Consider the following 25,633-nt stretch of genomic DNA (forward strand, 5'->3'; position numbering starts at 1 on the left):
GTGGCTCTATCTTCTCTATAATCCCACAAAGGGAATGTAGTCCACATTGAATTTCTCTCACTGTTTCCAGTTCCTTAATTTCCTTAAATCTCAGGACCCTCCTGAGTGTATCTTCAATGGTTTTTATCAGCCTTCCTATCTTCCACCCGCAGTGCCAAATATTGACCATCGTGCAGCTGAGACTCTATTGTCAAGTCTGAGCAGCAAACATCAAGCAACATAATCTTCTTCTTTTTCCTTTTCCTCGTGCTCTGTTTGCCTTATCCATACTCACATTGAAAAAGACACCTTAGGATACAAGTAATCGCAGAGGTCTGACTTAATACCCTCCCCAAAACAGAGTATTTCTGTGAACTGTAGGCAGGCACTGACCCAAGGCTGCCTGGCTGATGGCTAGGAGATCAGATGAGATTTTTCTCACGTACTCTTTCATCTTTTTCATCATTTATACAGGTCTTTTKTTGCCCACAGGAATCAGTGTTATATTTTGTAAAACTACACAAAGAAATTAAGCAGATTTTTCAATTAAACATTGCAGAGTAAACTCACTCACAATCTGCTGAGAACAAAACCCAAACTTACATTCAATTATTTATTACTTCGTTCTGTTTTTTTTCTTTTCAGTGAAAACAATAACAAAGAACTGTTTTATAAAGCACTTTTTCCAGAAAAGAGAAACTGATTTCACTTATTTCCTCCAAGACAAAAGACCCGCAATCCACAATTGACATTCCAGTCTGCCCTCAACCAATAATTGCCTTATCACTCTGCACAAACACAATTTGTTGTGAGAAAATTGTCTGAAATAATTAAGTTCCAGAATTTCAGTAAAATCAAGAGGGGAAATTTTCCTGTCTTCGCACTGTTCCACAGAAAGTGGCATGTTAATAGGACCTTGATGAAAGCTCTGTAAGATCTTGACACTGAAAGTGCCTGAAAGWGCTGTAACAAACAACAAGATCTATTTATTAGTTTCCAGAAGGGAAACACCAGAATATAAACAATTGCACAGCTTTACCTCACTCCTATGCACCCCATTTTGCCAAGGACGCAGCTTAACTCTTTATCATGAGATGACCTGAAAGCATTTAGAAACCCACCTCCATGTGAAAAGAGAAAGGCTGGAAACTTAGCAGTTGTTCAGTAATCAATGTCCACTACTGTCAGCACAGCTGGCACAATTTACCTGAGATGTAAGTAAAACCTAACATATCTTGCGAAACTTCATGTGGTGCCAGAACCTACAAACAACTACAATTTGATTCTAAAACAGAGACAACGATTCTAGGAACTTCTCGTTTCTACCAGGGCTAATGGAAAAATATATTAATCAAGTTTTACAATGCACGCTTAAGAGGACAAACCCCTAAACCAGAAATAAAATGGCTAGTTGTTTCTTTGCAAAGAAAAACAGGTTTGTCCTTACTTAGGTGCAATTTACCACTTAATTTATCACTTCCCCACTACTTTGCAGGGAAGTTGCTAATTCTACTCAACAGAACATTTGATAAAAAAATGCATTTCACAGAATGGAGACAGGCTTATGGTGTCACCATAAGATTCAAGCATTTTCCTTCACAAGAACCTCTTTTTATCAGAGACTAAAGGGTTATCATCTAGAGCACCAAAAGACTTCTGTAATTCTTAAGTATGTTGATTAACTACGTAGTGCAGCAGAAAAAAACTGTTTAGCCAAATACCTGAGACATGAAGATCTTCCAAAATTCATAAAGATGATCGCCTTTGGTTTTCAAACACTGTAACATCTCATAGCGGTGCTGAAATCAGGGCTTAGAGCCCTCCTCAAACTTTCTCACAGGACTGCACTTAAAGGCTGCTTGTCTGCTGTCCACGAATAATCTCTCATCAAAGTGGGCTTGCACAAACTCCTGGATGATTTTCTACAGCTCCAAAAAACTATTAACTAGAACCACTGCTGCTAGGCTCCTTCCCTTCTCCCTAAAAATAATTATTCCCCTCATGCCACAAGGTGCTAGAGCAGTGGCAGAATAAAACAACAGATAAATCAAATAGAGCCACTGTCCCTCTTAGTCAAATCAATCAATTTATTTTAGAAACTGACCAGGATCTCCAGAGCAGGAAATATTCGTTGGAAAGAAGGAGATAGCTGTTTATGGTTTGCAGGTTGGTCTGTGTTTACTGAACTCCTTCCACTGTAATTCATGAGCCAAAAGATTCAGAACAGCAACAACCACCTCACCTAAGAGTAAAAAGACAYTCTAAAGAAGGACTGGCACTAACCTTGACTTGACTTGGCTTGAGCACCTTTGTACAGATGGCAGTGAACCATGATGTACAGAGCCCAGTATTGCCCCTGACAACTTCTCTAGAATGAAGCTGTATAGCTTCAGTTTCAGTCATTTTCAGTAACAGTAGCACATACTCCAAGAGAAAACGCTTACTAGCTTGGGTCCAGCACCAGACAAATGTGATTTCTCTGGTGCTGGGCTCAGGTTGATACAGACTGCAATGGACAACACAGACACATCAGCCCAACGCAGTACTAGCATGAAGGTCTCTGTGTCCCAAAAACATTATTTTGTGTTCTCTCTCATCTTTTATTTCCTGTGTTAACAAATGCTGTGGGAACTACAAAAACATCTCCCAGRGGCAGAGACTACTATCATCATGTTCTGAAAATGACTCCAACCCATTTTTTCGTAAATAAGAGTAACTAAGGAAAATCCTCCTTAGGCCACTGAAAGGAAAGAAAATTTTGATCCATTGAGCAGAGGTGATCCATGCTGCATGGAGAAAAACCTGAAAAGTTTGCAGCAAACTTTGCCAGAGCAAGGTTTTAAACACAAGATCAAAACATTCTTATTACTACTTGCCAACTCAATGCCATATCACTAAAACAAGGCACAAATTGCTTACTATTTTCAGTAATATTTCATCTAGAAATGGTAATGACATTCAAACTCCCCTATCTTTTTTAGTAGGAAAAAATTCTTTTTTTATTTGCAAATCCTGTATCAGGGCAGCATGAAGCAAAGATGAACATATCTTAACATTCAACCGAGTTTCACTACTGAAAATAAAATTGCTACTGCAGAGAATTTTCATAAGTACATTTTCAGAAGGTGTCTTATGTCAAAAACCTGTAGCCTCTTTTGTAGATCCCTTTGACATTTCTTATCATTTTTTGTGTTACAGCTTCATGCATTAATACTACTGCCGACAAAAACTTATAATGGACTATGTCCCTTTTGTGCAGCATCTACTTATCAGAATTAAATACATCATGCACAGCTTTAATCAACTTTTGAAAGGACAGCAAAGTAAAGTTAGGAAAGAAATAGCAAATATAACAAAGAAATAAAGAGAAAGAAATGGAAGATAACACAGTAGAGAAAGACACGGTCTGATAAGCATATATCAATGTAATTGCAATTGCAGAGTCTCTGGCTGTTGGTGAAATTTTAAACTGTCTGTACAGAAAAGGGGAGAAGGCCAATGTTTTGTTAATCAATGATGCAATAATCTGTTCAGAATTGTATGTATTCAGATAAATGAATATTTATTTTAACCTGCTGGGAACAACTACATTGTAGCTCTTTTATATGCTAGTAAAGAAAACTAACCTGAGAAAGTTAAAAACATGTGACTGTCAAAAATAAAGATTATAAATAAAGAGGAAAGAATACTTATAATTTTGCTAACCTTGGACATCTTTCTGCTCATCTATGCTTGCTAAAGCGCTTTAGTAGTTCACTTACTATAGCAGCAAAAAACCTGGATATGTGGCATGTCCTATCCAGGTTTTACTCTAGCTTTATCCTAATTATTTTATTTTCAGTGACAGATCATCTTTGTATTTGGGTCTTTCTGGAATTACAYAATTCACAACTAATCACTGAAGTAAGTGAGCTATTGTGACAGGCTTAACAAGCTCTACCCCTCAACCTTTCATTGTGATTAGCTCAGAATAATTACCACTGGAGATAACTGACGAAGATTATACTGGTCTAAAGCAAAACAGAGAGCCAGCTAAGTGCAAATCAATTACAGCTGAAAAGGGAGGAAAGGGGACAAAGAAATATATCAGGGTTATTACTATTGCAGAGCAACAGCAAAGAATTCAGATAATTTCTTTTACTTACAATAGCTGTCGGAGTTGAAGCCAGCACACAGTACAGCACAAGAGGGGAGATAAAGCTCTCATCCTCTGCTCCCGGGTATGGTTTCATCAAATTGCCATCCTGACAGAAGAAACCTTGGATATGCACCTGAAAAGTGTCAGTGCATTCGAAGTAGTAGGCGAGCAGAACAGTCCCAGCCATGATGACGAGCTGAAAATAGAGCATGGTCACACAGAGACATTAGTTGCTTTTTCATGGACGCAGCCGTGCCTTCAAGCTGCTCTAGTCCCACAGAACATCCTCCCTTCATCGTCACCCTGACAGCCCTTGCAGTATYGGTGCGTGTGCGTGCGTGTGAGCGTGCGTCTGTGTGTGTGTTTCTGTGTGTCCACTTCACAACATCTGTTACATAAACCTTTTGGCAGACGATGCTAATGAACGTCTCGGATAGGAGTCGGTCCGTAACAGGGCTCGTGGAGGGACAGGAGGTTTGACAGCTACTTTATCAAAGGGCATGTGAGTGTCACCAGCAGCAATGATCAATGCAAACTAGCAGGACGAGGAGCTGCGCTGCAGGAACTGACAGTAGCAAGCTAAAACCTGTGCACAGCAGTATGGAGCTGGGAAGGATTATCACAAAGCGTAGAGGAACCTAAAGCCAGAACGCTTCCCAGCTGCAGCTGTAAATCCACACTGGTGCACGAGCACACAGTGCTAATGCAGAGGAGTCCTCTGCGGCTCAGAGAAAGACCCCACAGGAGGGAAAGCCATCCCCTGCCACTCACCTCCTCTTGGAGCTGCTGCTTTAGAGGAAAGCTCTACTGAACTCTCTTCAGAAATCCTGTCTCTCCAAACAACTGGCTGGGGTAACTTTTGCACTGCCCGACTGCTCCATCACAACCTCCTTTGAAACAGACCCTGGCTTGAATCTGGCTCTTCATCTTTATGCACAAGAAATCATGAGGAATATTTCTTTTGATAGCTTATTAATAGCTTAATGGGCTGGCTGGAAAGCCTCAACTATCAACTTTCTTTTTTTTTTTTTTTCTTCTTCTTTTTTTTTTTTTTTTTTTTTTTACATTTATACACATTTAATCTACTTAAGTTGTCAGTGTCTGTGTCAGTTTCCTTCAGTACTTTAACAACACATCTCAAAACAACTTCACAAAGGTTATCATAAACCTCATCTCATGAAATTAAGTGGATAAACTAATTCATCATTCTTGTTTCCTCTCTCACAGACTGCAAAGGAAATATATTGTTATATTCCTAATCACTTTCAAAAATAGCAATACTGTTTTGGAAATTAGTACAATTAGATGTTCTGCAAAATTCTCTCTTCCTGCAGACTTTTGATCAGAGCCAGACAAAAGCAAAAGTTGCATGTCTTATACCTTTAATGCACACCATTTAATAGATTGGGTGTCTTCCTTGCTTTAGTTCTGATACTATTTTACCTCCACTTTGCACTGATGCGACTACTTACAAAAACTACAGAAAGAATCTCAGATTCAGAATCCTTTTAGAGTGCTTCCTACCACCATTACAAGAATTGTCACATATGCAAGTTACTTTATCAAACCTTATTTTCCCTCCCAGTTATTTACATCAAAACTTTTCCACAAGATTACGATAAGAATAAACATTTAATAAATTATTTTGTTCAATATTTATCAAAGATTAACATAAAAGCTGTTCATGCATTCCTCCAGTCATGACATCATCCAAATCATGACACAGAGGACAGCCATCAAATTATGGTATATTTGACTGACATGCTGGACCAAAATTAGAAAAAACATGAAACCAGAAAAATCAATGATGGAAGCAGAAGATAGACTTCAGCAAAGCTGAGTGATTCTATATTTCATCACCTTAAAAATTAGCAATAACATTTTGCACTCAGATTCTAAAGGCTGCAGTTTAATTCTATAGCTGGAAAATATAGGTAGCTTGGATTATTTAATGTCTTTTAGTCAAATCAATTAGCTGTATGGGTTTAAATATCTACTTCAGCTGGTTACAGAACTATGGAACTGAGAGAAAATTATATAGGCAAAGCACATAGCTTCCTTTTTAAAACTTATGCAAGCAGGAATCCACACAATTATTTTCAAGAAACATGCATCTCTTTCCCCTATTGTGGTGTATAAATGTAATATATCACATTGGAGTGATTCTACAACTTAGCTCCGCTGGTCAGAACATGGTTATAATAATGCCAAGGTCGTGGGTTAGATCCCCATACAGGCCACTCATTTGAGGGTTGCACTAGATGATCTCCAGAGGTCCCTTCCAACTTTACCAATTCCGTGATAAAACATTAATTTAATATTTATTTTCTGAAGCTTTGCTTCCTGTAGGTGATTCAGTAATTTTGAAATGCAAGACTTTGAACTCTACTACCCTGCAAGGAATTGCAGTTACACTAATCATTTTCAGTGTATCTCAAAACTCAGATCTTTTACAAGTGATCAAACTCCAGAAGTCCGAACACTTCCAGAACTTTGTTATCCCAGATCTGGAGCTGCCTTCAGATGAACTGATCAGGCTCTTCCTGCAAAAAACTGTGTCTGCCCTAGTAACTGGAAAACCTTGAAGATTACTGTGCTAACTAGCACAAGGGTCTGAACCATCCTGCGAATCCCTACCTGAGCAACAGAGAGCAGAGGGTCTGTATCCTGTGGCTCAAAGGTACTTAGGTAGGCTGTGGGACAAAGAGTTTAACTTCTTTTACAAATACATAGAAAATCAGTTCTTGACTTACTRGCTTTTACAAAGGAATCACAGAACAGCCCAGAGGGATCTAAAGGATCACAGTCCTCTTTGGGCTTTCTTTCTCTTTGGCTTTCCAGACCTATGCCTTATCATTAGCATTTCATAGTGAAGATTTAGAAGCAGCAGAAAGTTCTCAGGAACTTTGAAATCTTCTTGTGATGAGTATGTTGCAGATCTACAGATAGACATAATTTCTCTCCATCCCAAAATAAAAAGAGTGATAAAACAATTATCTTTCACCTAATACATGATCAATCGTGACCATTATTAGCTTACTCTTTCCTGTTCATTATGAGTCTGTTTTGTACATTGCATCTGCTTGGTATATTTTGGGTGAACACCAATGAGGAAATGAGGAAGTTTTACTAATTTCCTTAAAAAAATCAAGTATCTTTAACTGTAAAAATGAAATATGAAAATGAGTTTCCTTCAAAAACAATATGATTCTTAAATGTGAAAACGTGAGTTCATATATATAATTGTAACTTAATTTGGATATCAAATACATGATGAAGTATTTTGCATGTTGCTTAAATCTAGATTAGGGACATTTGCTCCAGAAAAAGGAAGTAACTGAAAGCGCATGTCTAGGACATTGAAGGATATGAGTCAAAATCAATTAAAGATGAATTGATTTAGAGATTTCACAAGGGCACAGCCCTTTTGCTCTATGAAAAGCACAGTCCTTTATTTCCTTTTCAGTGTCTTGTCAAATCTGCTTCCAAACCACAATTCTGTATCATTTAACATATCCCAGCAGCAAAGCTGGACCATAACCTTCTCTTCTCTGGAAACTCTTTTCTACTACATGCAGTGTTTGCTTGTTCCGTTAGTTGGTCTGAAAGCACTACCTGCAACACATGTGTGCCTGTCTACTTGGTCAAAGCAGAACATGGATCAAATGTTTGCCGAGGCTTTTAGGCCAACATTGAAAAATAACTAGATCCGTGAAAATGTATTTTCGCTCATTTACCTGCTAAATTTCACAAGAAGAGAAATCTTTCAGACAGAAAACTGAGGAAAGCAAAAGGCAAACAGAAGAACATGTTTTTTTTCTTTGTCAGTCGGAGGATAAGTTCATATCCATTTATTGTGGCAAGAGTTGTGGTTTGGGTTTTTTAACTTACTGGCCACAGATGTTTAACACTATTTCAGTCAGCCACCCCTTTTTGCTAAAACTAAGATAGGAAGTGACAAATGTAGAAATCCCTGATTTTTGTGGTCAAAGACAGCTGGTAGCCAGCAATAGCTTTGCCTTTTCTGCTTATTTTCAGGTTTATAGTCTTTGAAGGAAGCAATGAAGAACAGCAGGCGGGTTAATTTAAGATAGAGATACAGAACATCAAGTTACATAGTTGAGAAAACCCGTTGTGGTTTTAAATTGACATTTTGCTATGTTTTTCTGATTAATCYCTATTGACTAATGTCCTTGCGTTTACTTAAGAAAAATTAAAATCGCTCAGTAATTCCATTTAGAAAAGCAGCCAGTGAATAAGAAGGTGCTTAATGGCCTCCATTACCACAGTATTTAAGTACATCATAATCCTTAATGTTTATCATTACTTCTCCACTGTAAGATAAGAAAATGCTCTTATCACTGTTTTACAGAGGGTGATATAAGCAGGAGGAGTGACTGCCCTTAAGTCACAGCGGAGCCTGTGGCAGAGCCAAGATTTACTTTTCCTCTGGACCATTTTTTTTCTGTCTCAGTCAATAATCTGTAAATGAAAAAGCCCTATGATTTATGCTCAGGTCCTGATTCTGCAGAAGCTTACTCAGGATGCAGTTAACCAAATGCATCATGTATCCAATCCAGTCCCATTTAATTTAAAGGTTTCAGCAGATTTTAGATCAAGCTGATACTCTGGATTCAAACACTTGGTATGTGCTTTTCTCTCAAAGTCAGTCATTTAACTGGATTAATTTTGAGCACCTCACTTAACATCCATTTTTCCCCACACCATTAAACTCTGCGCCTCTGTAGAAGCCCACATTGATTTTGCCCTTGCAGTCCTCCCTGTCCTAGGACACTCTCACTCCTCTGAGTTGTGGGAGTTCTCTGCAATAGGAAAAATTCCTTTCTCAAAGGTCCAAGAAATGTGAGGCAAAGCTTGAAATCTCCTTTGGGCAATCAGTAATTATTTGCTGGTAATCCTAATCAGGTATTAGTGTAAGATTATGTCCTGAATATGAAACAAGATGGATTTTCATAGGAAACTATATGATTTAGGCTCAATAATCCCAGTGCCCTTCAGATACTTCCAAAAATCTTCACCTTAACACTCTGAGAGAGTCAGAGGGCACTGCACTGTGGAAACAAAACTATAGCAAAATCAGATAGTGGGACTGAAGTTTCATATTGAACAAAGTCCTCCCCGCTTCACTGCAAAGCACTTCACTATTCCCTCTACCACCACGGGGAACTTTTTTGGAGAAATAGCATTTTTTTGGATTGATAGAAGGGGCAACTGTTCCCCAATCAAGGAAGCAAGAGGCACACCCCATTTAGGAGAAGGGCATAAAGCTGTAAAAGGCAGAGACTAATGTAAAAATACAGTTGACAGCAGCAAGCAAAGCTTTTATATCAGCCTCACTGAAGACTCTCTAAAGCACTTAATAAGGGAGAAAGAAAAGGAAAGAGGAAGAAAAGAAAAAGGCTTTGAGAATTCCCTCTAGCCACACAACATGTATGTCCTGTAAGATAGGCCTGTGGCCACCTCAAAAACCTCTTTTTGTTGTGTGTACTAAGGTATTTTGTCACTTACATAAATCACAACGCAAACTCATATCAGTGAACCTGAAAAAAACTCAGTACTCTTAGTATTTATATATAGCTAGATAAATGCTTTCAACTTATCAGTCTTCCCACACACTACTGCTGATCTATCGTACAATGCCTTTAATGTGCATGACTGATAACTGGAAAATTGTTCTTGCACACAAACGATAGCATAAAAGACCACATTTTTATTTATTCCAAAAGAAATCAAACAAATATTTTGCATGAGATGTTCAGTAGTGAATAGTCAATCAGGCACCTCTTGCTCAGTTTATTTATTTTCAATGCATTTTAATGGGTTTTCAGTTCCTGAATTCTAACTGTCACAATTTCATGAGCAAAGCATCATAAATCTGCAAAGGTGTTTTGAAGTCTCGAGCCATGTGATTTGATTTGCACCAACTTTAATCAGATTTCCATTCACTCCTCTGGAAAACTCTACTGGCCAATTCTTATCCAAAGCCTGAAAAACCTTAGTGTCCACCTTTAAGTCAGGTGATAAGAGTGAGACTCTCAGAATATACATATTTGAGCATCTGACAGTCACACTGTATGTATGCCATAAAAACAGAAACATATTAATGATGTATAGCACAGCTAAGTTAATATTGGAAGGAATTGTTAGGAGCATGTCATTGCTTTCTGCTGGATAATATTAGAAATGCTTATTTCTGCATCCTAGACTCTGTTCTGCCTTGGGATGAGTCAGAGTCTTTCTCAGTCCTGGCTCTGGGGCTGCACTTCTCTGGAGACGGACACTGTAACCTCACCACTGTAGCAGAGGGATTTCAGAGGCACAGAAAATTGAAAGCAACTATGTGGATCATTAAAATTCAGGACCTGCTCTTACCTTTCTGAAGGCAGAACAAGGGTCTATCTCAATTCATCTCAATATTGTTTTCCTGTAGTATCTCCAATTAGGATGAGATCTCAGAAACTCTTGCCAGTTCATGGTTCAAGAATTTTTTATTAGTGAGGTCTCTAGTTATTTGTGGTCATGTGATACCAATTTACTACAGCATCCTTCATCTGATAGATCTCTTAACTCTTTAGTGTTTCTGCCTGACATATTTAAAGAAAGAAAACATTTCATCCATTAGCGTTTCTTTCCTTAAACAATCCAACTTCCTTTAAATCCTGGCAGAAGAGTTACAGACTCCTGGAAGATACTGGATTTGTATCACTATATGACAATTTTACCTACAATAATTCCTATAATAGGCCTTGTTTTTCACAGTATGCCTCCTGAAATWTTTTCAGGACTCTTGAAATTCCTGTGTTGAAACCCTGATTATAACTTCTTGAGTGAGTGAATGTTCTTAGTGGATAGTAAGGATCTGGCCAAGTGCAAAATCTTTTAGGTTGCCAAAGAGTTGGCTGCAGCAAATCTTTGCTGTTTGTGAAAATATTGCATAATAAAGTCAAGGCAGCTAGAGGAATCTTTAATGAATTAATAGTTCTCTTTTAGAGTAAGTAAGAAAAATAACCTATATTGGAGTTATAACTCTGTAAAATAATTCCAAGTGAATGGCTCCATTACAGAGAATAGTCACATACTTTATGCTGTGTCAGAATAAGTATGTGAGCCAAGGACTTTGCTAAGCTACCAACCTGCAGAGGTGTTTTCTGCCTCAACCTGACATAGCTGAATTTGCAATCTGATTTGAAATCAGAATATTCTTAAGCAGCTGTGGTACACACACATTACAGTCTATTCTGAGAGCAATCAATTAGAGAACATGGCTTTGTCACAGGAATTTTAAGTCCAGTCAGCCTGGTAACACAAGCTGGAAGGCAGCTCAGAGTCAGGCAGGGGCTATTTAAATGCACAGACTTCTGATGCAGGAGCTAAAGACTGATCTCTGCAAAGCTTCCTACAAGTCCATTTCAAGAATATTACCGGTTTAATAATTAAGTTGGGACTAAGTATAGTTTCTAAGGCTGAAGAAGACTCTCTCAGATAAAAAAAAAAATCTTTATATCTTTCTAAGATGTATGTTTCAGGAAAAGAAGTTTTGTGAGTGTAGTATGGTCYCTCAAAATAATGACACTTGGTAGAAAAAACAGTCTTAGCTTGCTTTTTATGGAAACTAATTTACTTGCCCTTTTACACTACAGAAAAGTAAAGTTATCTACAAGCTCACCATCTAAAGAAGTCAAATTTCTCTGAGTCTAGCTGTGTAGTTAAAGCAGTATAGAACTCCTAATGGCAACAGAGACATAAAGGTGTACAGATTTTATAACTGGTACAACTTCTTGGCATATAGGAAATAAAATATACTGCAGGAGGTGGCACCTTGATATCAAGTATAGCTCAATCCACTGTACACACGGCTCCAACTCTCTCACTTTAAAGCAAAAGTTTTCAACCTTTTTTCTTAATTTGTAGAGCTTACCTTCATTGGTGATACTTATACAATAAATATAGCTGACTTTGCCAGGTAAGTGACCCACGGATTCCAGGGGTCTGGATCCCAGTCTAAAAGGAGGAGAGAAGCTTACCCACAAGTTTCACTGACTATGAAGACAGCATAATAGCTTTTAAGTAGACAAGCTATGAGTATAAAAATGAGCCAAGCCCAAAGCACCACAGCAGATTTTTGCATCTGCTCAAGTGTCAAAGTAGGAGAGGAACCACCGGAGACACTGGGTCTGGTTTGCTGGGAGCACTGTTTGCTGGAAGACTGAAACACAATTCTGAACCAGAATTGCAGTGGTCCATTACCAGCTATAATCCTCAGATAGTCCTACTAATTAAGTAATTTATTCTTCTGACTGATGTCTTTTAAAAGTTAATAATTCTTCATACACACATCAAAATATAAGCTACATATGATCTCCAATATTATTCTGGGTATTCACGAGAGATGGAGTTACTTGTAAATGGTTTTTATTTCTGTCTTCTCCATCAGTTCTTTGTGAGTCTGTAAGAAGGCCAAAGGAAAACAATCTTCATATCCATGGTATTGATGGGCAGGCATCTGTTAAAGGCAACTCCTATGGGTATTGCAGCAGCAAATGGAAATATGTGCTATTCCAGGATGAGGAAGAATATCCTAGAAAATGTCCCTTAGCACGCTGCTGGAACACAACAATGTGCCTTGAGCAGGCCTTGGAAGGAACGATACATACAGGGTCAGGTAGCCCTACAAGCTTTAGGTGGTCAAGCAATTCTGTGGACACTTGTTCACTACTCTGGTTCAGAAGTTTTTATATATCTCAGTCAGAGAGTAGAATGGAAAAAGTGTTAAGATTCAGCATCATAAATGTTATTGCAAACAAGAAACGCAGTAATGTCCTTTTAATCACTAACAGTGAAAAGAAAAACATTTCCCCTCTCTGACTTGAAAGGAGAAAGAAAAATGAAACCCTGGCTCTTTTATGGCATCACTTAATACCCATGTTGCCATTTGCAAGAGAGTCTGTATAAAAATCAATACTAATGTTATCTTMTTTTTTTCTTAGAAAATAGATAATAATGAATGCACTGAAATGGCTTATCATTTAGTTCTCTGTAGTTCAACCCAGCATAATGATATATCTGTTCAATCTCTTGCAATTTCTCTATTTTGTCAAGTTACATTTTATTTTGTTTTGCTTGATAATTTACTTTCTTTATAAAGTTCTAAAGATTCCTTCTCTCCTTTAAGATCTAGTTTCTATACAAACATGTCACCTTATCTTTATTATTGAACAAACAATAGGAAGGACACATTTGTGACAACTACAAAGATTTTTTGTTATTGTTTTTGTCACAGCATAGATTGTTCTCAGCTATGGAGCAGACTAAAAAGCAAAAAGAGATTTATTTAAGCTGAAATCAGTTATAATGGGATACATTTTTTTTTTAATTTAAGAAAAGTATTGCTGCACAGTGTTATTAAATACTTGAGCCTGATGTACCCATGTTTCTACTTAAATCTAAAGTAGATCGCCTAAGGCTTATCAGCAGGGGGCATTAATGTACATTAAATTCCAAAGCCAAACTTCCAAACAACCACACAGAATCTACAATATTTTATAATATGTTTGATTCCTTTCCTGTATTTTTCACAACATCATTTCATTTTTTTTAAAGTAGAGCTGAAATTCCAACCCATTTTCTAACAGTGGCAATTTGTTTAATAACCTCTGAATTCATACCAATTTCAGAAAAGTCTTCAGCGCTGTTTTATGTAGTTTAAAAGACAAGGAGTTGATTTTATGACCAGTAACATCTGTAATCAGCCATTCCAAAGGGGATTATCTCCCACAAGAAGAAATATCGAGTTTTAAACTCAAGGGGAATTTTTGGTCACAAGCAACAGTTCTCCTTGGCATAGGGTCATGCACGTTACAGGAAATGACTAGGAACACCTCACTTTCCTTGGCCTATATTCGACCTGGAGAAGAGAGGCATTTCCAGAACACAATTTTAAAATATTATTATTTTCCCCTACAAGTGCCCATTTCAGGAAAGCAGCTACACTCCAATTACCAATTAGGAAAAAAGAATCCAGGTGTCCATCTCAGCAGGATTTTATCTTGTATTAGTTATCCTGCACTTAAAAAAAAAAAGAAAAGAAAAAGAAAAAAGAAAAGTTGAAAACAACTCATAAAACTTCTCTATTAGAAATTCAGTTCAGCAGTGAACTGATAACTGAAAGGGTCAAAGTGAAAAAGGAAGAGAGAACTGGTGCGTCGGTTCTATTGCTTGTTTTTTAGTCAGGGTTCACCTTTACTTCAGGTGCATTGTGATCTGGTTCTTAATTTGTTCATATAACACACTGTTAGAAAAGAAGTTACTGAATCTGGCCTGATCTTCATGTATCGCAATGTCTGTATCATTTATAAAAATACACGCTTTGTTTTTACGCAGAGCATTAAGAGGTGCTCCTTTAAAATTTTGTCATGAATGCCTTTGGCTATCTTTCTACATGTCTTTCACCTCAGTAGAAAGCTGGAAATTTAGGCAATGTTTTTAAATTAAAATTGAGACAGTCATATCAGCAAATTACTCCAGGAATGGAGATTTTTAAGAAAAATGAAGAATATTTTTAAATATATAGTTACATTAAGATATTCAATATTCAAGATGCTAGCCATATCAACAATGGKGTTCATTAAACTGTTTATCCACTACAGAAATAAAGTATTCTGTAACTATATTGAGGTCCTGCTTTTATGTCCTGATTCCCTAGCTTTGGCTCCTGCTGAAAACACGTCTGGGACATCATGATATTTTCCACATTCTTTGCAGCTCAAATACACATACAGTAATTTTATTGGGGGGGGGGNTTTTTTTTTCCCTAAGTACATGTAGCTTGCTGTCTTTGTTAGGACAAGAAACAGTTTTTTTTAATAATTAAAAAAAAAGTGCTTCTCAGTCAGCTATAGTAATAAAAGCCTTTTGAACTTCCCATGAAACTAGCGTAGATCTTCTACACAGGAAAATTAAGACTGATTTCTTAGCAAAAACTGATGCTTATAGTATCATTTTCCTTTAAAATCTAAGAAGTGTGGAATAATATTAGGAATGATAGTCATCCTGATAAAGGATGAGATTTATGCAAGTACAGAGAGGAGACAATTAAACCTCCATCTGTCAAGAGGGAGAATATATCACCTTTTTTCTTTTTTTTTTCTTTTTTTTTACATGAAGAATGGTATTATTATTACCAAGTATTATTAAAACCTATGGGCCCCAAGTATAGCATGTCTTTCCTAGAGTAGGTCCTGTAAAGCTTTTCAGATGGTGGCATTAATGTTCCATCAAACTACAGACTGCGCAGCCAGGAAACTTTCAGCGCTTAACATCTTACAATGATCAACAAACCGTGGCAGAGAGTAATTTTCACGGAGAAAGAAACCTGTGTTAAATTGCATCTGTTCTGAATGATTTTTTTTTTTTTTTGCAATAAAAGCAGAAAATAGATATATTCTGATCAGTTTGACATTAAATTAAAAGAAACCCAGAGTATGTTTTCTTTTATTTTATTTTGATTTGCCCATCAAGGCACCTACAAAATCAGTGTTTTCAGATCAAGAGATCACTGACTTTAAGGTACGTACCAGTGTGTACCAACCTCAATAATAACTACACAGCCCTTAGCAGGAACAACAAGACCTTTTCAGCCAAAAAAAGGTCTTCTCCTATGTAAGCTATATCAAATTTAAAGAGTCACTATTGCAAGTAGCAAATGAAAAAGGAGAGGGGCAGGGAGGAGAGATTCAGGTGGCAGATGCATACAAGGACCTGGGACCAAGTGTCAATGCATGATGTTGCAAGGCTAGTTGTCCTGAATATCTAGGGTTTGCCCAAAGCAAATAGTGTGAAATCCTGGGATCACTCTCATAATGACTTATTAACGTAGCTCTGATCTAGTACATGAACTCCAGCATTTCCTGGAAGTTATCACTTTTCTGTTTTGAGCATTATATGACTAGCCAAAATTAGAAACAGATATTTTGGAAAAGCTTGTTTGGTTGGAAGATTTGGAGTGTTTGTCACTTGTTCTTTGGTTTGTCACCCATCTCAAAAAGATGTCCACAGGAGGATTAGGAAATAGAAAGCTATCCACCAGAATATCATCACAGATAATTTTGTAAATTGTGCTTTAAAGGATGCAGGCTTTGCTCCTCTGAAAAATCAGATTCTGTTCTAAAATACAATAGATCAATCTCTAGCACTGACCCAAGGCTTCTCCCTTCTAAGGGATCACTGTCCTATCTCAACTTCCCAGTAGACAGCAGTGTTTTATGAGGTTTCAGTAGAACAGATATTTCGACACTGCTAGGCACTGGATTTGTGTCTGGACAACATATTTCCTCATAAAAATCTGCTTGGTGATCAATTTGATTCTATCTCGCCTGGTAATGACTGTACTAAGAGCAATGCTTGTTACTAGCAATTTCTTTGCAAAGCACTAATTTACGTTAGAAACTGAATCCAAAGCCAAAATCTTCTCTAGTTTTCACACTAGATATAAAATTCAAAATAATATTATTGCTTTAAATATACTCATTCCAGATTTATACCAAAGCTGTTAACTGTAAGTCCAGAACTTAAGGGTTTCATATGAAACTTCAATATTCTGTATTGACTGAAAAAAACTAATCAAAAAGTACACCTCAATGTGTAATTTCTTAAAGCAGTAGCATAGCAATGGGATTAAACTGGAGGAGCCAAATGAAAGACATTAACAYCACATAATACAAGCTTTCCTCTTACTGCAGCCTTATAGTGGGCTGAAATTCCCCAAAGTCCCATAATCGTTGGGATGGCATACCGATTTTTAAGCTCTCTCAAGACAGAATCATGGAATCAGTAAGGTTGGAAGGGACCTCTGGAGATCATCTAGTCCAACCTCCCTGCTCAGCAGGGTCACCTAGAGCATGTTAGACAGGGTTGCATCCAGGCGGTTCTTGGACATCTGCAGAGAAGGAGACTCCAYAACCTTTCCGGAGATAATGGACTGTAAAATCAGAATATGCACAACTTAAAAGTAACACATTTTGAGGAATACTATGTGAATTCCTCTGCTTTCTCCAGGACACATCACCTCCGTCTTTCTCGTTAACCACACAAATTAGAGAGAATTGCTTCACACAACTATAAGACAAAAAAGCATTACTTTTACTATTATAAAATACATTTTTTAACATGTTAATGTTTTGGGGGAAGCTGGTTGTTATAATCATAAACTGAAGTGCTCTATAAGAAAACCTTCAAACTGCTGTTAATAGACAAAATGCAGTTTTCAGACCAAGTATTTTATAATCTGATGGGATTCCCAACTGCTACTTAGAGTCATACAAATTCTTTAAAGAACAGCTATCTGATATACAATAATGATTGAAAGGATACACAATAATAACTGAAATTAATTAGTAAAATATCTCAGATTAAAAACAAAATTAAGAAAATTGCTTACCTTGCTTCTACTTCACCATAAATAAAAAGCTGATTATACTTGTGCTTTTGTAACTTAATTCCCTTATAAAGAGCAAAGTTCTAATAATAATCCTTATGTTTTGCTCAATATTTAAGAGGATTTCAGTGATGAGCCCAATAATAAAGTTATGTCTGCTGTCACATCAGATAAGGCAATCCATTTGGACCTTTTTGCCCAATTCCTCTATTACATTTTTCTGATCACAGTTCAGTCCAGGGCCAGAGCACACATTTATCCATTATTATCTCAGGAACTCAAAGCTTACTCAGCAAAATACCTAAGTATATACTTAAAACATGCAAGCACATGCTTAAATTAATAAGTTAATTAAGTGTTTTAGTGCTTTACTAAACAGACCATATTTCTTTCTAAAATAATATCTTTTTTTTCTAACGTAACCAGAATCTCTGAATTCTTTTATATTAGTATATTCATAGAATACATTACTAATGTCCTTAATCTCAACTGTTCATGTTTCATCCTTCTTTCTAGAATTACCCTCATTTTTCTACCCTTTCTTCTTCTACATCTCCAACAGATTTGCATACTTTTCCTCTATACTTTAGTTGATAGTTCTATTTTAATTCATAATTAACCTTAAGAGGCTATCATTCATGTGCATTCTGTTTGTTTTATATTTATTTTCATTCAATAAACCTCTCCTCAGCCATCTCTGCTTAAATGTAAACCAATGTTCATCTAAAAGCACCTATTTATCTTAAGCTTTTCCCATCTATTTCACTTGAGAAGACTCTCATTTCAGCTAATTAGGGCTTTAAWTWAAAAAAAAATGCATTTGATTCTGAAATTACTTCAATAATTGAAATGCAGCTATTTACGAAACATGATCAGAGCTACCAAGAATATCTTTGTATTACAAATACCTCAGTTTCTGTTTCTATCTTATTTGACTAAACAGAACTTAAAATTTCACCTCCTACTTGCCTATAACAAATACTGATGAAAAAAAATCAATTCTCTGTTTTCATAACTCTACAGTTGAATATACTACAGGATCTTTGGCAAACTGAAACCCTTGTTTAAGATCATGGTTGCTGACATATGAAGTATTGGAAYTCCCTCCCATATCTCTGAGAATGTTTCACTGCCCTTTAGCTAAAGAGATAAAACTATTTCACAGAAAGAGATGCGAAATGTTGGGTGTACTATTGCCCTAACTCTCTCTGTGCCAGCTAGATTGACAAGCCTGTGAGATGCAAAATTTCCTTTTTTGTGACACAAATCCCTCAGGATAGCCACCTCTTAATGTTGATGCACAACCTGGCTCCGCATGGCTCTGAAGACCTCTAGGGTTTTAGGGTGAAATAGAGTCTAATAACGTGCCTATGCCTACAGAAATCAGCTACATCAGCTCTAGGACTAAGGTAATGCATAGGCACCCAGATGAAATGAGTGTGCGGGAGGATGGTGATGGGGATTAGTCATCTCAYACCATCTTCACATCACATGCGGTGCTTTTATGAAAGAGATGATTTAGTCAAGAGGCAGTCATTGGATGCAGTAAAAGGGTGGCTGGATAAAGTTCCACAGTTTGATTTTCAAATGAGTAGGACACTCAACGTATTAGAAATGCTGCAAATGTTGTCATAATACATTTTCTGCCTAATTTCAGCAATCCAAATGCAAAAGGCTGTATGCTACTAAGTGTCCAAAACAAAAACTCCCACGGAAGGTTGAACCTCTGTCCTTTGCTAAAGCAATTTCCAAGTTGCTGCACGACTCTAAGAATGGCTCACTGACTGACAGTATTTCATTGCACAAATCGTTCATAAAAGGTATTAAATTTGTCACACACACTAAAGGAATTTTAATTTATAGACTATTTTCACTTGCATAGAAGCTGTCAGGAAAATCCATTCTTCACAAGACAAGAAGCAACAGATCCTGACAAGACACAGGATTCTGGTACAACAAACTAATGTATCTTTCCAGTATTGTCCTGACTGCTCTGTGGTGCCTTTACGCTTTAAAATTAGATGTATATTGAAAGATTCCAGGTATATATATATTGATTCTTGAGGTGTCCTTGCAGCTTAACAGTAAGCAACTTCCAGAAACTGAARGGACTGACAGTGTGGGGGGTGGAAGAGCAATGGAAAGTGGTGTTACAATAATGCAAAGGAAGTGAATATTCGAATGAAGTAAAAAACAAACCGTACTAAAATACAGTCCTTATTTTTTCCTGTATTTAATTTCAGACAGTAAAACTTAAATGTAAATGATGTATTGAGACACATTTCTGACAATATATTTGAGGAAACTTCAAGGGACAGCACACGGTCAAGAGAAAACTTTTGGCTACCCAATTTCTAGAAAAAATATTGTGTGCTACAGCACAAGAGCTTTGTGGCACAGCAGTGTATGCTATCCTCCCGTTGTTGAGGAGTTATTGGTTCATGTGCATGTGTATCCCTCTTTTCCTTAAGATGTTTGGCAGCCTGCTACTTAGAGGAATGAAGAGGAATGCAGACAGCTGCCATTGGGTTCAGACCATTGCTTCATTCACTCTTCTGCTAGATCATAGAAAAGACCAAAGCAGCTAAAAAAGGCTTCCCATCAGGTTGGCAGATATAAAAGCTGCTGGGATCACATCTGGCCAAGGGAAGAAGAAGCTGTTTCCAACACCTCAGTACCCCTGCCTTGCCAGCCCAGGTAAGCACCTCGCTGGGTGAGGGAATCCCTACAACAAAGCCACAGAGTAGCTGTGCACGGTTGGGAAGAGCTGCTCTTCAAAACACACATTCTCTTATCTTTTTCAAATTACAAATATTTTCCAAATCTGCTCTCCTAATAGACCTTTTTTYCCCCATAATTCCATTCCCTTCATTCTGAAAATTGAATTGAACTGAAGGCCCTCTTGTGCATCCCTGGTTATCAATCTGCCTGTCAGAAGAAAAGCCCAATCAGTCATAGGTCATGTAAGGTTGTTAAAAGCTACCTCTTTAGGTAATGCAAATGTGAGTAGAAAGGAAGCCTAACTCCAAAGCAAATCAATGTATATCCCCACATCTTCATTTTAGTGTATGTTGGAGGTAGATTGACAGGTTGAAGTGCTATGAGGTTTTGAAGAACAATAATGTAAATTAACTTCTCTTTTGTTCTTAGACCAAACTGAACTACTGTTCTACATATTGCACAACACAGAAAATCTGAAGATAAATGTAGAACCTCCAAAAAAGCCAAATACCTAAACACTGCATATCTTTCTTATTCCTGCTGCCTTTGAAAAAAATGGTAATGTTGGCATTGATTTTGAATAGTGTTAAGGCAAGGCTTTTCTCCAAAAGCCTGGTTAATCACAGAAAAGATCTGATACGTTTTTGGGGTTAGAAATGGACAGATAATTTCCCAGTATCAAATGTGCGTTCAGAGACAGAAGATCATTGTCAGAAACTTTGATACAGCTCTATTAGAGCAACTGTAAGTGTCACTCCAACAGACTGTGCTGGTAATTCCACACATCGCTGTTTTGCTATGAATCGAACTATTTTTTTTGCTATGAATTTTACTTTGCTATGAATCGAACTATTTGCTAGGCATTAGCTTTTCTCCTTTATTATCCTTGCAGTTGGAGAGTGCTTATTCCTGTGTGCCTGGATTGTTCTTTTTTTTTTAATGAGGTTCTGCTAGTTTCATCAGTTACACCAAATGACAGTGCCAAGTGTATTATTATTAACTACTTTTTGCAGCAGTCTCTCTAATATGYTCTGTCCTTTCATTCCTATGGTGGCATGGCAACCTGACATATTTTAAGTGTTTGTTTAATCCCCCTCCTTTTTCCTTAAGCATGAAAACACTTTATTATATTTTAAAATTACTAATATTTCAATATTCCTATTCTGCTACCTGTTGAGGAAAAGAGGAAAGGAAAAGGCTGAATAACTGCGTTTCAGAGAGAGCAGCTTTACGGAAGACAGCATTTATTTATTACTAAGATATATTTTGATATGATGCTGCAGAGCAATGAAGCTGTAACTTGATAAATGTTTAGTTCTAGGAAAAAGCTACTTTCTCTAGTTCTGAAAAATTCTATTGATAGTTCAAGGCCGTTTAAGAAAAGACTTACAAAGAATAAAAGGAGATCAGTATTCAAAGAACAGCTACTAAAGTGCACTCAGGTTTTCTGAGACAAACCTGAGAGTCATAAACCATAAGGATAAAATGTAGATGTTGAGATCCTAATACTAGCCTAAAGAATAACAGTAGCCAAGTCACTCTGAGCTTCAGTTTCATCAGTTATAAAATTGAAATACAGTTCTCCTTATAACTCGAGTGTTACAGCAATTGTCTCAGCAATAAGGACACCTGGCAAATCAGACAATGATCATATGCAGCCACCAGCTATAGACATACCTGGATCAGATGTCAGGCTACCCTCTGCAGTTCACAGTATCGCTGGACTTGGAAAGGACCTCTGGAGACCATCTAGTCCTACCCTCCTGCTCAAGAATGACCAACTACAGCAGGTGTCTCAGGTATGTGTCCAGTCAGATTTTGAATGTCTCTGTGGGCGGAGACTCTACAGCCTCTCTGAGCAACCTGTTCCAGTGTTCAACAACCCTCACAGCAAAGCATTYGATTGTGTTCAGGTAGAATTTCCTGTATTTCATTTGGTGCCTACTGGCTCTTATCCTTTCACCGGGTAAAACTGAGAGGAGCCCAGCTCATCTTGTTTATTCCTTCCCGGAGGCATTTATGATCTTTGATAAGATCCCTCTGAGTCTTCTCTACTCCAGGCTAAACACTCCCAGCTCTCTCAGCCTCTCTTGTAGGTCAGATGCTCCAATCTCTTAATCATTTTTATAGTCCTCTGTTGGACTTGTTCCAGCATTTCCATGTCTTTCTTGTACTGTGGAGCCCAGCAGTGGACAAGCACTCCAGATATGGTCTCACTAGGGCTGAGCAGAGGGGAAGCATCACCTCCATTGACCTGCTGGCAATGCTCTTCCTAATGCAGCCCAGGATGGTGTTAGACCTCTTTGCCACAAGGGCATATTGTTGGTTTGTGTTTAACTTGTTGTCCACCAGAATTCCCAGGTTCTTCTCCAAAAARACTTCTCTCCAGCCAGGTGGCAGCTTATACTGCCACATGATATTATTCATCTCCAGGAAGGATTTTATATTGCCCTTTTTGAACTTTATTAGGTTCCTCATCATCCATTCCCAGCAGGGCCCATGGACTTGTGTATTTGCAGCTTATCTAAATGTTCCCTAACTTGATCCTACTCTTTCTTCCTCTAGGCTTTCATAATGGTATCAGGGCACAAAGCTCAAGGCAAAAAAAGGATTGAGTATCTCATCCTTTTCTGTGTCCTACATCTGATAGCTGTGYTCAAGGCCAGCACTCATCCAAGCCTCTCCCTAGCTTCAGCTGAAAGGGTATTTGACCTTGCCTGACAAGGACTCAGCAGGGAGGACAAGTTCAGAGCAACCTGTAGTCAAAAACAGCTGACAGAGTCTATTAGAAGCTGCTACAACAGCTCCTAGCAGTCCCAACCTCCTGCAGGTATCCTAACCTGGCAGCAGCAGGCACCTCAAGTTCCTTGAAGGATTCACAGGAGTCCCCTGAAAATCTCAGATGAAGTTCCCAGCAGATCAAGAAGATCTTGAAYCAGAGCCGAGAACTGCTCTATAGCTTCTGCATCTGTTCACTGTCTCTGTTACTGGTGCTAATGTACATAGTTCTCTCTGAATTCTGGTTCTCCTGCCTCACAAGGTAAACAGCAGGGCTAGAAGGGAGATCAAAGGTATAAAATGTCTTCCCTATGAAAGAGGACTAAATCAGAAGGATATAGTCTTASGAACTGATTGCTGGAGGCAGGAGTTTGAAAGAGGTCTATCAAATTCAGGTAGAGAGGAACTGGTGAATAAAGAATGGTTATTTGCTGTCTCTTTCAGCATAAGATGCAGGGGACTTTAAATGAAGCTACTAGATGACATAAACCAAAACATATGTTGCATAGTTAAGCTGTAGAACACCCTGCATAGTATTTATAGGTGCCCACAATCTACAAGAGTTCAAAAAGCACCTGGAAAAAATCATTGCTATTAAATAAGGCATTAAATACAATACCACTAACCTGGAGTGTACCAAAACCATGGTAGAGACTATCATCATGTGTTAGTCTTATCTTATACCCTTTCTAGCTATCCCCTACGTACCATGAGTGCAAAGGTAATGCAGCTCTTTCCTATTTTCTTCTTTTCTACAGCAACTCAGTATCCTCTCAATATCTGTGAAACACTTTGATAACTTTAGASAGAGAGAGTTCCAGTGAAGTGACACGAACAAATCACAGTGCARTTAGTTTTACCAGAGTAGTGCAGAGAAGGTTACAAGATCACAGTCATCACAGACATGGGATCAGCATTTGTGTTTAGCAGACAACCAAAAATATTGTAAGGGAAACAGTATGGCACCTCTACCTTGCAGGTAAGAGGTGTCCCATCCTCTAGGCTGCTGTACTAAAACAATCCAGAGGCATGGCATCTCGCTGTTGTCCTGCCCATGCTTCAGAACAGCTGAGTGTAGAAATACAGAACAAGATTTTGTGCTGGTGGATTTGACAGCCTCAGAGAGTTGAGCCCACTGATGTAGCTCTGTTGTTACTTAAACCTAAATCCCSCTGAAGCAGAGCATGCCAACAAGCAAAGTCTTCATATTTAATTTCAAAATAATCAAAAATATTTCACTGGGAGATATCTTTAAGCTACAACGCTTCCTGGTTTCTTCTTCTGAAATGTCATGTCTCTGACACCCTTATCTGACTCAGGAGCCTTGGCTGGATTCTCCAAGCAATCAATSTACCTTGTAAAACCTCCCAAAGCCGCAGACTCTGGAAGCCTACCTACCCAATCTGCCTTGCCYAATAGCATCAGGAAATCTAGTCAAAAGACTTGCACACTTGTTCTAGGTAATTTAATGGGTTTTGCACAAGCCCTCAGGAAAAGCTGTCCCACAATGAGCAATGGATCTTAAAAATCTAGGATCATTATTTGCTTCCTAGGAGATCTAGTGGGACACTATGATATCTTTTAACAGAAAGAGTTTCAAAAATGAAATTAGAAATGACACACAAAAAAAATTGTATCCAAGAAATCAGTGTTTTCTGATAGAAATTTTCTGACATATTCTATATTTTAAATTCTTGTATTCCAATATCTTTGCACTGGAATACAAGGCACAAAGTGACTTCTCCATATATTACAGTAGTCCTGAATTCATCATTCTAAACCATCTGTAAAAGCTGGAAAATCAAATCTAGTCTTTTAAATTTCTAAAAACATGGACTTTACCATCTTCTTCAGTTCCTCATTTTATTGCCTGATTTTTTTGCAGGTATGAAGTTTTTCTGTGTAAGTTGACAACCTGAGAAGCAGCTGAAGCTCTGAATCTTTGTCATTAATGGAATAGCATTCATTGAAATTCATGAAACTTGTCTGTACTTCCATACTGATGCTACTTAATAGAGCCATGCAGGTTTACAGTAGTTAGACATTGATGAATGCAACAATTACAGCCAGAAGRAACTGCCAGCTGGTATCAAGAGTACAGGATTCTTAGACCACTCATATGAATCAAATGCAGACAATGTTTAAATTAAGTAGAAAACTATCAAAGACATTTCACTTCACCTAAATGGACACCATCTGATTAATATGTACATTGCATTACAAAATCCATTTCATTTGCTTCCAACATTTTTCCAGCAGAATGGAAAGCTTTTTAAAAAAACGATTACCTTATCACTTCAAATCTCATCTGCTGTTTCCAAGACTCTTTCAACCYTTTTCTGTACCCTTTTATCACAGTTTTTAATCTGTCAGATAGTCATACTACAAAATTAATAGTGATTGCTTCAATTTGCAGAATTCTGTTGCGAGTCATCTTCTTGCTACAGAATTGTGAATGGAGGTGGGGAGGGAAAAAGGGCAAACTTAGGTTTTGAAAAATTGTTCTGGTGCTCACTTGTGCCTCTCCACTTACAAATATCATTCTCTTTTCAACTGTTAGCCCT

General features: G+C 37.6%; 1 protein-coding gene across 4 annotated transcripts in view; it reads right to left on the reverse strand.

Annotated features, from left to right (window-relative positions):
• The window catches only part of PLPPR1 (phospholipid phosphatase related 1), a 127,206-nt gene that overhangs the window by 26,658 nt on the left and 74,915 nt on the right, over nt 1-25,633 (reverse strand). For all 4 annotated transcript variants that reach the window (XM_085299967.1, XM_085299970.1, XM_085299971.1 and 1 more), the window contains one exon: nt 4,125-4,313. In XM_085299967.1, coding sequence (XP_085156093.1) covers nt 4,125-4,313 — 189 coding nt within the window. The remainder of the gene's footprint in view (nt 1-4,124; nt 4,314-25,633) is intronic.

Source organism: Rhea americana, unplaced genomic scaffold (genome assembly GCF_003343005.1).
Source record: "Rhea americana isolate MKP2758 unplaced genomic scaffold, rheAme1 scaffold_158, whole genome shotgun sequence".
NCBI lineage: Eukaryota > Metazoa > Chordata > Aves > Rheiformes > Rheidae > Rhea > Rhea americana.